This window comes from Apiotrichum porosum (genome assembly GCF_003942205.1).
Source record: "Apiotrichum porosum strain DSM 27194 chromosome Unknown scaffold_2, whole genome shotgun sequence".
In the NCBI taxonomy this organism is placed as follows: Eukaryota; Fungi; Basidiomycota; class Tremellomycetes; order Trichosporonales; family Trichosporonaceae; genus Apiotrichum; species Apiotrichum porosum.
This window is the reverse complement of record NW_021167109.1, coordinates 631,393-643,615: the sequence shown is the minus strand read 5'-3', so window position 1 is coordinate 643,615 and position 12,223 is coordinate 631,393. Positions and strand designations below refer to the sequence as shown.

Here is a 12,223-nt window from a genome sequence, read left to right as displayed (position 1 = left end):
CGCCTAGACGTCGTCGACATTGCACTTGGCGTCGTCAGTCATGCATGCGGCTACACTCGGTCCGAACAGTTCCAGTCGTCCGACACTCGTGTCATTTAGCTCAACTCCAGCAGAGACCCGTACAGCAAGTACATGCGTCGCCGAGTAACGCCGTCGAAGCGAATGGTCTGGAGCACACCCAGAAATAAAACATGACACCAGGTGGCCAGGTACAAAAGGCACAACCCCATGGGCCATGCTGTCTTCTCCACACGACATGAAAGCGAAGGGGCCGAAGGGGACCTCGATGGTTTGAGAACCTCGTCGGTGGCACCAGTAGAAGCAAGCTTGAGGCCGACCTTCTCCCCTCTGAGCTTCTGACTTTCACTCACGTAGCTTACCTTGATAGCTTACCTCGCTGGCCTTGCTCACCACCTTGTTCATCCTGAGCCATGTTTTCTGTCACACTAGTACTCAACAGACATTGCTCCCACGATCTAGACATGCTGTCCAAGACAAGTAGGAAAACCACGCCGTTGGGGAGTAAACAAAAGCAGTGGGGAAAAGAGGCTCCACACGTCCACCAGGTCCACACATTCCAACAGCATAAAAAACCAAAGTTTAATCTCGCAGGCACCGGCTCCATGACCGATCTTGCCCCGTCAGCACTCACACGGCATGCGCAAGCGAGCTGGAAATATTGGGGAGTGGATGCTTGATGTACTTGTAAGCGGACGCCGACGTACTCGTGTGAGAGACTCGGCGAAAGACAAGGAAAGAAGGAATAAGTAAATGGTCGAGTACTCGGTTGTTCCGTGGCGGTTGACTATTTCAGTCATGGCCTCTCGACACACAGTTGGGAGATGTACTGTTCGCGCTGGTGAGATGCAACACGGTAAGCAGCAAGTATTCACCAAGGGATTGTTAAGGACCACAATGCTTGCTAGATCGATGGGGTCCATTGGCCGCCGCCTTTGTTGTTGGCAGTGTCATACGCGCATACATATGCCATTCGCCACACTGACCGCGCAGTATGAGGGAACGGGGTTTTGTGGTATGGGCTGCAGGTAAGAGCTTAATGTTTGTCCTGACGAGCATTGAACTTGTTGTGCATCAGATGTGTCTGATCTCTGAGCGTGCCACATGCACACGGGTCAACTTGCGCACGGTTGTTTTGTTTTGGCCCCGGGCAACGGCAGTGCCGTCATTGTTGTCATCATTGTCCACCACCACCACTACACACACCATCCTCTCATTCACCGTTCTCACGATCTCACGCCCACATCCCCACACATTACACGTTGCCCACCAGCTGCATCCACTGCACTTCCCTTCACCCATCAAGACCACCTTCCCAAGTCAACCACGCCCGCCTCAGACAGCCTCGGCGAGCACCGACCCCTTTCCCCTGCCTGTGCGCCGATCACTGGATCACTGGACGCGACTGCCAAAAGCTAGCCCCCCAGCCCTACGCGCATGACCCTCGCCGTCCCTTCGCGCTTTGCGCTGTCGCCGCACTTAAAAAACTGACATGGTCCCTCCCCCGCCCCTCCCAGCGCCTCCCCTCAACTCGTACGAGAGGGAAGCTGTAAAGTCCTTTGGTGGCTGGACGGCCTTTTGCAACGCCTACGGCCTCAAGCCCCAGAACGCCGACGACAACGAGGAGGCATACCAGATTGTCAAGCGCATGGGGGAGAACGATCGGCTCGACGCAGAGGAGAAGGCCAAGGCCGGCAAGGCGGGTGCTGGGCGTCGCTGAGCGAGTGACAGTGTGACCTGCAGCGGCGGCATAGCGCACGGCAAGACGAAAGGTAGCAAGACAGAAGAAACGTCAAGGATGACATCGGAGACGAGGTCAGTAGGCTTCATCTGGCTGTGACCTGGGCATGGCTTGTGGGTTGCGCTGACTCTTGCAGAGCCCTCTCAGTTGTACGGGGATGGCGTCAATAGTGGTTTGCAGCAGCCGTCAAGCAGTGCAGGGCACGCTCAGAAATGGCTTTGAGTGCAGTGGCTGTAGTCGACTGGGCGAAACTAATGGACATCCTTGTCCCGATGCCTTGTCCACTGCAGCTCTCTCAAGTTCTGCGTCCAGGCAACACCATCTCGTGGCCTAAGTTCACTGCCGCTCGTGAAGACGGCCGTTGGCGAGACAACCGACGACGCGCCGGCAAATAGACCTCAACAGTCGGCAAATGCCAAGGCACACTAACCATACCATCTCGTCACCACTGAACCGCATGACCTCACTATCCAAAGTCGCCAAGGTTTCCAGCGGGACTGTTGGGCCTAGTATAGCCATTGCACCGCCTGTGCTAGACTAGTCCACTGGCCACTGGCCTTGTTGACTTGGCACAACAACATGTATTTGAGGGCCTGACGATCTGCTCCGCCACTGTCCCATCTCCATCACTTCACCACTGAACCCATCGCCACTGCACACGACTCGATATGAGCCAACGGAACACGAGGACACAGAGGGATGCTGCCCATGCGTCGTATCACGCGCGTGAGTTGGCCAACTCGGAAACCGTTGCCCCAACCACTGACACTCGACTCTCCAGCCAACATCCCAGTCAACCCCATCCACACCGAGACGTCCAAATTCCCCAGCTTCACAAACACCAAGCGGCCCGCCGACCCCGCCGCGGCTGCCGCCGTCGCAAAGGCTAAAGCGGCGGCAGGGATCAGCGCCGTCCGCAACGGCAACTGCCGCACAGACGGGCACTACCTCCCCAAACGCACGTTCTGGCAGCGGTTCCAGTACGGCGTCATCCTGCCGCTGTGTATGATGCCCGGGTCGATTGACGCCCCTGCCATGCCGCAGGGACGGCCGATGGAGACGTGTATGCGGTGCGGACGCGAAGTGCAGAGGAATTGAGGAGGGGAGGTTAATAGAGAGAGAAGAGAAGGTGGACGCCATGTGGTGAGCGGCGGTGGCGAGGGTATCATTGGTCACGCTGTCCGAAGAACAAGCAGGGATATCCGGGACGTGTAGAGGGCGACCATAGAGCAAGCAAGCAGGTGCCGTGTGTGAATGTATCGACCATGACTTCCATCTCGTTCCTCTCTATGCTAGCCGCCCGGCTTGCGCTCCTCTACTCCTCGTCAAAGACCTCCAGGAAGCCCTTTCCAGTCCGCCACGTCTTGCCCACAACCTTTGCCCGCCCCTCTCCCGTGAGGGTGCACGTCAGCTGTCCGCCGCGCTTACTCAACTGGTGAGCGTCGAGTGTCGCGTCAGCGACCGGGTGGCCGCGAGGGAGGAGCGCCTGTGCGTCGGCCGAGGCGGGGCCAGAGAGATAGTACCCCGTGAGGACGGCCCAGACTGCGCCGGTCTGGGCGAGTGTGGTATCAGCTCATGGCAGCGAAGCATCAGCTGACAGAACCATGCGACTCACCACTGGATCCTCGTCGACGCCGTGGGCAGGCGCAAACACGCGGCATGCGGCGTGCACGACCGGATCGGTCCCCGTCACCGTGTCGTCGGGCGGGGGCAGGAGCTGCGTGACGACGACGTGGTGGGGGAACTTTGGCAGCTGCACGTGTCAGGTCAGCTAAAAGGCGAACGCCGGACGCTACATAGCTGGCGGCACTCACAAACTTGGACGCGTCCACGGCCAGCTCGCCGATCCGCACGCGCTCGTCGACCTGCACAATCACGCTGCGGTCGCCAAACGTCGCGATGCGCACAATGTGCTCGGGGGAAAACCACGCAATGCCGCAGACGGCAGCTGCAATGTCGGCATGCTCGGCGGCGTCGACCTCGCGCGGGGGCGCGATCGGCAGGTCGAGGCCGACAAGCACGGCCTTGTCGCCGTTGGCCGTGCCCTCGAGCGTCGCGGCCAGCTGGCCGCGTTCCCGCGTCTGGAGGTGGACGCGGATTGCCTGCGGGTGCAGCGTGAAGAGCACGTTGGCGGCTGCGGCCGTACCGTGCCCGCACAGAGGCACTTCCTGGACGTGTCAGTGGGAAGAGGAATTCCAGATGTAAGACGATCAGCCTCCCATCTGGCGGGTCCAGCGCCGTCGCTCGCGCAACACCCCAGACTCCTCCTCCTCCTCCTCCTACTCACCACCGTGGGCGTGAACCACCTAATAGAGTACTGCGGGATCACATCTTCCGCGTGGATAGGACTCAGGAAGACCGTCTCGGACAGGTTGAAGTCGCGCGCCAGAGTGACAAAGTAGTCGTCATTGTCCTCGGCGCGCGGGTCGTTCTTGGGGAACAGCACGACCGACGCTGGGTTGCCCGCATGTGGCGTCGGCGCGAACGCGTTCACGAGGGTGAAGGGGAGGAGCGGGAGCTGGGACATTGGGGTGAGTGTGGGTGAGAGAGATGGTGGATGGGAGAGGGAAGGTGGACAAGGGAGATATGGACATGGGGTCAAAGCCACCGGCCGGACACTGGGAACCGAAATCTCAGCCTGACGTCATGTGTATCAGTTGACGACGCGGCCGTCCCATGTCCGCCGTCTGCGTCCTGTTGTCGTGTACAGTATAGACGCTCTCTATTCGATGCACAGAGCCAGTGAGGCCTCTAGTTGCATGTGTACGTGATCCAGTATGCACAGGACGGTCAGGGACGGAACCCAGACTAGCGCCTTGGGGGCGATCGTCGCGAATGTGGCAGTGTGGCACCTGGGGGCGCCACTCTCAACACCACCTTCCGAGTCCACTTTCCGACCAAATTTCTCGCCTTCCACTCGTCCTTCGACGCTCCAGACGACATGGAGATGTAGAGGGCAAAAAGAACTACCCCACACGGGCTCGAACCGTGGACCTCGGAGTGTGTTGAAGATAACAGCTCCACGCGCTAGCCAACTGAGCCATAGGGTACTTGATGAAAGTCGAAGATGTGTTAGTCTTATATATGTACAGAAACCATGGCAAATGGAGCTTCTCTGCCTTGGACGCACACAATGGGGTCGTTGGAAGCTTCCATGGACAGTAAACTTGAAGGACACTGGCAGGTAGGCGACAAGTAGGCGACGGCGCGCTCATTGGTCCACATTGTCGGCGGTGGCGGCGCTGGAGGGTGGGTTTGACGTCATCCCCTGAAGCCGAACCTGGTGAGCTTGCCGAGAAGTCGGACGTGACCACTCTGGAGCTCTTGAAGTTGCTTATTGATCTCAACCGTACCAGCTTGTCCGACGGAAACCACCCGTTCACCATGTCCAACCGCCAAGCCGCAGACGACGAGTTTGCCCGCCTCCTCGCGCTGGTCACGTCCCACCTCGCAGACCGTAACGCGACGCTCGACACGCTGCCCACCACGCCGACGGCGCACGCCGTTCGCGCGGCCGTAGCGACCCTCCCTTCGTCCCTCCCAGCCAACGGGTGGACGGCACCCACGACCATCGACTACTTGGTCAAGACTCTGCTCCCCGGGTGTCTCACGGCGCAGAATGGGCCGCGGTACTTTGGCTTTGTGACTGGCGGCGTCACGCCGGCCGCGCAGCTCGCCGAGACGCTGTTGACGGGCTACGACGAGAACGTGACGCTGACGCTGCCGGACACGAGCGCTGCGACAGCCGTCGAGGCCAAGGCGCTCGAGATGGTCCTGGACCTGCTGAACATTCCGCGCGAGTCGTTTGCCGGACGCACCATCACGACAGGCGCGACGGGGAGCAACGTGCTCGGCATGGCGTGTGCGCGCGACTACCTGTATGCCAACTCTCCCCACCTGCCCCAGGGCTACAGCTATGCGCAATCGGGTCCGCCCAGCTCGCCCACGCTGCCGTCCCCGCCCATCGTCGTCCTCGGCCTCCACCCGCACTTTAGCATCCTGAAAGCCGCGGCGCTGGTGGGCATCGGCGGCGGACCGGGCGTCATCCAGTCCCTCCCGGCCGACGCCGACGACGAGCTCGCGATCGACATTGCGGCGCTGCATGCGCGCCTGGCGGCAGAAAAGGAGGTGGGGCGCGGCGTGATTGTGACGTACGGTCTGGGCGAGGTGAACACGGGCGGCTTTGGGCGCGGGCTGGGCAACGTCGCGGCGCTGTGTAAAGAGTACGGAGCGTGGCTCCATGTCGATGGCGGTGGGTGCAGCGGCCGTCGCGTGTACAGCTGACAACCAAGCGTTTGGTGGATTCGCGGGCGTCCTCCCGGAGCTCCAGCACCTCGTGGACGGTATTGAGCTGGCCAACAGTCTCACTCTGGATGGTACGTCTCCCTCCTGTCCCCGCTGACAAGCGCAGGCCACAAGTGGCTCAACGTCCCCTACGACTGCGGTCTCTTCTTCACCCGTGACATTGGCACACTCCCAGCCCTCCTGGGCCCGCCAAGCGGCAGCGGACCGGCATACCTCCAGACGGGCTCCTCATCGACGGCTGTGGGCGCCGGCGAGTCGCAGGGCTTCGTCCACGACCACGTCCCCAGCCCACTGTTCCTCAACATTGAAAACTCGCGCCGCTTCCGCGCGTTGCCCCTGTTCGCGAGCCTGGTGTCGCTGGGAAAGGACGGGTACATTGGTGGGTTTGCTCAGATATTGCGCACGAGCGCGAGCACGAGCACGGCTGACCTTGCGCAGAGATCATCCGGCGCAACAACGCCTTTGCCCAGCGTGTCGCATACTACATCGCCGAACACCCAAACTACGTCCTCCTCAACGCCAGTCCCGGCTGGGTCGCGGGCTCGATGGACCGGGACCAGCCGCCCATTGTGCCCCTCAACATTGTCCTGTTTGGCGGCTCGGCGACGTCGCCCTTCCCGCCCTCGGACGTCCCGGGCCAGGACGGCGCGCCGGCGCTCACGGCGGCCATCAATGCCACGCGCCGGATGTACGTGTCGGGCACTAAATGGCGCGGCGTCGGCGCAGTTCGCCTCGCCGTGAGTAACTGGCGTACGGGGCGTGACGGGGAGGACTTTGACGCTGTGAAGCGTGTTCTCGACAAGGTGGTTGTCGAGGCGTGTAAAAAGGAGTGAGGAGGGTGCGGTAAAAGAGTTAGGACATAGTATGGTACATCCGTTGGCAGTAGGGTTGTGGAAATGAGTAAGTAGGGTTTGGTAAAAGAGTTAGGACATCTTTATGGTACATTTTTTGTCGGCGGCCTCTCGGCAGTTCAACTTTCAGACGCCTACTGCGCGTCGGCCGCTGTACCCTCTGTGTGGCCGTTACCCTCGTGCATCGCGAGGCGATACAGCGAGATGGCGAGGGGGAGCGCGAGGTCCCTCTGCTCGCCCTTGGCGGGGACCACGACCGCGACAAGCGGCAACCCGCTCTTGACCTGCGACTCTGCCAAACCGGCATTCTTGCGCGCGAGCTGGGCGCCAAGCACGTCCTTGACGAGGCCGGCCACATGCGACCCACGGCCGCCGAAAAGCTCGTTGACGGGGTAACACGGCACCGCGGGGTCCGTAGTGCCGACGTGCGCGAGGAGCGGCACATGCACGCCCTTGCCCTCGGGTCCAGCCTTTTGCGCGTCTGTAAACGGCACAGCGCGGAGGTCGAGGTCGATGAGCGTGATGATTTCGGACCCGTCCACGCCGGGGACCTGGCCGAGGTTGACAAACGCCGTCTCCTCGTCGCTCAGCTGGCGTAGCCACGTCGTGTCAGTCTCGGCGCCCCCGCCCAGGCCGGCGATGCGCGAGCGCAAGGTGGCGAGCTCGGCCTCGACGGCCTCACGCAGCTGGCGGCCGACCATGGCGTGCGTACCTACTGGGGCGGCGTCGGCCTCGGACTGGGACGCGTGGCGGACCTGCATAAGGGTGAGACGAGGGCGCGCTGGCTGTCAGCATGGGTGAGCAGTTGAGGATCACACCCACCGACAACAGGACGAGCAGGAGTGGTCAAAGCCCTAGCACCGACGGCGCGGCTGCATGCGGTGTATGACGGACCGGCAGTGCGATTGAGCAGACCGCGGGAAGTGTGTTGAGATGTGCGCAGAGAACGGGCGAGCATGGTGGAGCAAGGTGGATGTTGTGGAGGTGAGAATAATGTCGCGATGCAACACGACCTGTCGTCATGTAATCGCTCCATCTCGGTCACGTGACTCTGCCACAGCATCCGGAAGTTGCAACATCCGGGAGCCCCACACACCCGCGCACCGCCACACAGCAACCATAATGGGACCCACGCGCTGCTATCTTGAGACGACACAAAACGCTTACGCGGCCTGCCCATCGTTTGCCTTTTTGTCGTTGCAGTACTTCTCGCTCACTATGCCCTCCCACAACCGCTGGACCACAGACTCAGACATGCCACCCTCTGGAGCTGAACAGCCCCAGGACAGCCGCCCACAGCAGTCCCAGTCCCAGCCACAGTCACAAGCTCGGGCTCAAGCGTGGCAGCAGCAACTCGGGCAGGCGCACCAGCAAGCGCTCCAAGCGCAGCAGCTGGCCCAGCAACAGCAGCCGCGAGCCCAGCAGTATCAGACCCAACCGCAGCAGGTGTTCCAGCAGCAGCACATATCACCACAGGCCACCGGCACCAGCTCGCGGTCGGCCGGCTCGTCGACCCTCGTGGCCCCGTCCATCGTGGACGCGCCGCCGTCGTATGCGCAGGCATGGGCTGATGACGGGGTACGCATCGCCTTGCGCGAAGAGGGTATGTGTCGCTGCATTCCACAGTCCGTGTGCACGCTGGGGGTGCCATGGCCGGGCCTCAGAGCCTCATGCTCCCAGCGTTCTCGACGGTGCCAATCACTAACACCCACAGCCCTCCGCCTCGCCACCATGTCTGACAAGCTCAACCCCCGTCCGCGGCCGACAACGAGCTCTGGCGACAAGGACGAGCACCTTGCAGCCATGACGGTTGGGTATACGCCCGTGTCGTCGCCCGTCTCCGCCTCACCCCGTCCATACCCCGTCTTGCCGCGTCTTCACCGCGACCACACCGGGTACCAGAGCATCCCGGAACACGACCCCAATGATCCTCCCCGCCGGGACCCCCACTCCAACTTCTACTCCCGCTCCCGCTCCAGCTCCAGCTCCAACTCCGACTTCAACGCCCACTCCAACACCCGGTGCAAGCACCTCGTACCGACCCGCCGCGCGCCTTCGTCCAGCGGCTCCTCCGTCACCGAAGACGACGGCGAGCACGGCAACCACTGCGACGCGACCGACGCGCTGCAGTTCCTCGTCGCCGTGGCATTCTTCCCCGTCACGCTCCTGTGGTGAGTCGGTGTGTCTGGTGTGTCTGGTTTGCGTATCCTTTCTACTTGTCCTTCTCTGCCACATCGGCGAGCTCGTTGCCCGGTGTTGTCGTCTTGTCGTGTCGTGCCCCCCAAGACACCGACATTCCGCCGCAACAGCACTTGCTATCCACATCCGGAACCTGCATTCCGAGCTCCACATGCTTCCACCGTGGCGTGGGACGAGAAGCGTATCGTGCCGCTTGCGACCTTCTCGTTCGAGCCCGAGCGCGAGATAGCGCACTGGGAGAATTCTGGGGAGAGACACTGGAGTCTCCACTCCACTCTCCACTCTCTTTGCCACTCCCATGGCAACAGCCGGCGCAGCACGTCTTATCAACAGCGACTGCGCACGGCCCGTAACCGTGGGACAGCGGTGGTGCCGGTGCCAGGCGCCGCCGCCCGTGTTCGGTGTGCACACCCAGCAAATGCCGTCTCCCCCCGGCGTCTCCCCTGGTTGCGATCCTGCTCGTGCGCCACCCGGTGGTGGCATGAACATGACGACAGCGGCAACCTGCTCCTGTGGCGGAGGCATGTGGCATGTGTCGCGACGAGTCCCTTACTCGGATCCTAATTTCTCTTTTCGTGGTTTGTTGTTTGTGTTCCCCCCCCCCTTGTCTCTTTCTTGTTCTCTTTTCTGTCGGCCCTGCGGCCTGCTTGCTTTGCCCTTGCTAGTTGCTGGGCTTGGCGCGGACCGTTATGGCTCACGCGACTGCGACTGCGCCCGGTTCCGGTGCCAGTCGCCGGGCTCCGGGAGCCTTCCACGGCTGCACGGCTGCACATGGCGCTGCATTGCGCATTGCATGGCGGTGTCGTGTGGCCCGCTCTGTGGCGACCGTGTTTTTGGGTATGGGGCCCGAGTATACGGGCGCCGACAGCGGCATGGCGCGCCAGGCTTATGCCTGCTTATGCTGCTGACGCGGCGCGATGACATACCCACTGCGCACCCACTGTCTGTGTACAGTACTGTGTCAGAGTGCTGACAACCACAAGGTTTGCCGTGTCGTCGATCAACGACAAGGCCAAGCGTCGCCACAAGAAGAACAAGAAGGCGTCTTCGTCGTCGTCGTCGTCGTCATCGTCCTCGCCGTCGTCTAAAGAATGTGCGCCGCCGTGCGCGTCCCACTGCCCACCCACCGAGCACAAGTCCCGCAAGTCCCGCAACGCGTGCAGCTGTGCGCCGGCCCACGGGTGCGGTAAATACGGCACCTTTGAACAACGCACCGAGACGGCGGGCCTCGTCCAGAACCACCACCACAACCAGGATGCGAGTGGGGGGAGCATGTGTCCACGCCGCTGCCGCCGGTGAGAGCCCCGATCTCAGATCTGGCCGGCCCAGGGAGGGAGGGAGCGAGGGTCGAGGGTGGGGGCAGCGAGTGGGAGTGCGAGTGGAAAACTAGACAATGCGGCAGTGGCAGTGGTCTAGGGAGGTGGGGGCGGGCGGATAGGAGCGGCATGCGGCAGATGCCGGGGTGCACGGCGTAATAGTGACCCTCCGAATCTCCATTCGCGAGCACACACACCTGTGCTTTGGCTCCCAGTTGGGACGCGAGTGGGTGCGCGAGTGGGAGTAGGAGTGGGAGGGCTGTGGGTGGGTGAGTAAAGGGGGCGGGCGGGGGGTTGTAGCCATAGGGCAAAGGGAACGACGAGGCGTCAAGGATCGATTGAAGCAGGGCCTGCGCCGGACGCAGCCGCCCCCGCCCCCCCTCTCTGCGCGCCATCGCCCAGCGCCACGAATACATATGGTCTTGGCAGGAGTCCCGGTCGAGGTTCACCCTAATAGCGAGCGCCATCGTCTTACAATACAAACTTTAGCGGACCCAGAAAAAGAAAAATTAATCACACAAACACAGAGTCAGGAAAAAGAGGCAAGGAAGAAATGGACTTGTTTTTTTTGTTTGTTTGTTCACAGGAGCACTGGCTGAGGTCCCAGGACCCAGAACCAGGACCAGGACCGCGATTGAGTACTTTACTCATGAGGGGTGTGAGGGTTAGCGTCGATCCTCCGTATTTACATGTGTGTTGCCCCGGGCTGGGGTTTGTTGCATTCTGTGGGACTACATTGACGGGCTGGGTCACAAGTCACAAAAGCCACAACCACAGCCACATCGGTCGGGGACACGGGGTGAGCGAGCAACATGTATCGGAGCGCCTGACGACCGACAGCGTACAGCATACAGCAATGTACTCACTGTACTGCACACTGCACACGCCTCGCTGCACGCTGCACGCCCGACTTTGGCAGCAAGCACATGTGATATGAAACTGGGGCCATGGGAAAAAGCAGAAGCCCAGAAGCCACCGTGTTTGGGCGTAGAACAATGCCACGGGCTGGGCACAGGTGGCCAGGTGGCCAGGTGGCCATTCGTGCGTTGCAAGGGACCAGCAGGACCCAGGTGGCGGTCAGCCAGCCGCCAGCCGCCAGCCCCTCCAGCCAGGCCGGCGAGACTCGCTCGGCATGGCATCTCAACCCATTCTGGAGGGGACGGACCGGACACTGGGCCACAGAAGCAAGTGGTCTCGTGTGCGCACATGTGAGACGCCCTTGGGCTTGGTCGTCGTCGTCGCCGTCGTCGCCGCCATCGTCGTCGTCAGCTTGGTTTGGCTTGGTGGGCTTGGTTGGCGCTTTTGGTCTTGCGGCATTCGTGGCGGGTTTGGCCGTGCATCCTAGATGTGGTGTGGCCAGATCGAGATCGCAACATTGCCACGCACGAGCAATTCTGCATCCAGGTCCACGGTGCCGCGGTACTCTTGTCGTGTGCTAGCTCGATGCGACCAAGCTGTGGCGCGGCTGCTTTGTCTCGGCCCATGGACATGGACAGACCCATCCAGCAAACCGCGCGGCGCAGTGTCACAATTAAGCAGCACATTTGTCTTCTTCCTTGGCGCCCCGCCATCCGTGCCCTCCTGCCGCGTTAGTACCCGTAGCAGCCGTTGCGGGCTGCCCAAACACCCATTCATAACGCCAAAGGCCCGGCGGGTGGGATCTAGTGCACGCCAATACCATGTGTGCCTTGGCCCATCATCTGTTTTTTCTGTGGGGAGAAGGCCGCCTGTGGCGGATTCCCAAATGGATCGATTCGCATCACGTTATCAACAACAGCGAATGCCGAGGATGA

General features: G+C 61.5%; 6 protein-coding genes and 1 non-coding gene across 7 annotated transcripts; 4 read left to right on the top strand and 3 right to left on the bottom strand.

The window, feature by feature from the left end:
* Nucleotides 1-1,510: 1,510 nt before the first annotated feature.
* EHS24_004223 (uncharacterized protein) lies at nucleotides 1,511-1,738 on the top strand (the record flags this gene model as incomplete). Its single annotated transcript, XM_028619837.1, has 1 exon — nucleotides 1,511-1,738. The coding sequence occupies one exon, from the start codon at nucleotides 1,511-1,513 to the stop codon at nucleotides 1,736-1,738; it is 228 nt and encodes a 75-aa protein (XP_028478809.1).
* Nucleotides 1,739-2,427: 689 nt separating this feature from the next.
* Nucleotides 2,428-2,857, top strand: EHS24_004222 (uncharacterized protein; the record flags this gene model as incomplete). Its single annotated transcript, XM_028619836.1, has 2 exons — nucleotides 2,428-2,485; nucleotides 2,541-2,857. The coding sequence occupies 2 exons, from the start codon at nucleotides 2,428-2,430 to the stop codon at nucleotides 2,855-2,857; spliced, it is 375 nt and encodes a 124-aa protein (XP_028478808.1).
* A 217-nt stretch (nucleotides 2,858-3,074) lies between these two features.
* Nucleotides 3,075-4,286, bottom strand: EHS24_004221 (uncharacterized protein; the record flags this gene model as incomplete). The annotated part of the gene is made up of 4 exons (XM_028619835.1): nucleotides 3,075-3,311; nucleotides 3,375-3,512; nucleotides 3,574-3,927; nucleotides 4,047-4,286. 4 exons carry the CDS (start codon nucleotides 4,284-4,286, stop codon nucleotides 3,075-3,077), a joined length of 969 nt encoding a protein of 322 aa, XP_028478807.1.
* A 439-nt stretch (nucleotides 4,287-4,725) lies between these two features.
* On the bottom strand, nucleotides 4,726-4,809 carry EHS24_004220. The gene has a single exon. It is a non-coding gene; the product is annotated as a tRNA-Asn (tRNA).
* A 334-nt stretch (nucleotides 4,810-5,143) lies between these two features.
* Nucleotides 5,144-6,897, top strand: EHS24_004219 (uncharacterized protein; the record flags this gene model as incomplete). Its single annotated transcript, XM_028619834.1, has 4 exons — nucleotides 5,144-6,011; nucleotides 6,052-6,135; nucleotides 6,171-6,443; nucleotides 6,503-6,897. 4 exons carry the CDS (start codon nucleotides 5,144-5,146, stop codon nucleotides 6,895-6,897), a joined length of 1,620 nt encoding a protein of 539 aa, XP_028478806.1.
* Nucleotides 6,898-7,049: 152 nt separating this feature from the next.
* Nucleotides 7,050-7,873, bottom strand: EHS24_004218 (uncharacterized protein; the record flags this gene model as incomplete). Its single annotated transcript, XM_028619833.1, has 2 exons — nucleotides 7,050-7,696; nucleotides 7,738-7,873. The coding sequence occupies 2 exons, from the start codon at nucleotides 7,871-7,873 to the stop codon at nucleotides 7,050-7,052; spliced, it is 783 nt and encodes a 260-aa protein (XP_028478805.1).
* A 260-nt stretch (nucleotides 7,874-8,133) lies between these two features.
* Nucleotides 8,134-11,068, top strand: EHS24_004217 (uncharacterized protein; the record flags this gene model as incomplete). Its single annotated transcript, XM_028619832.1, has 4 exons — nucleotides 8,134-8,518; nucleotides 8,630-9,086; nucleotides 10,098-10,217; nucleotides 11,038-11,068. The coding sequence occupies 4 exons, from the start codon at nucleotides 8,134-8,136 to the stop codon at nucleotides 11,066-11,068; spliced, it is 993 nt and encodes a 330-aa protein (XP_028478804.1).
* Nucleotides 11,069-12,223: the final 1,155 nt, after the last annotated feature.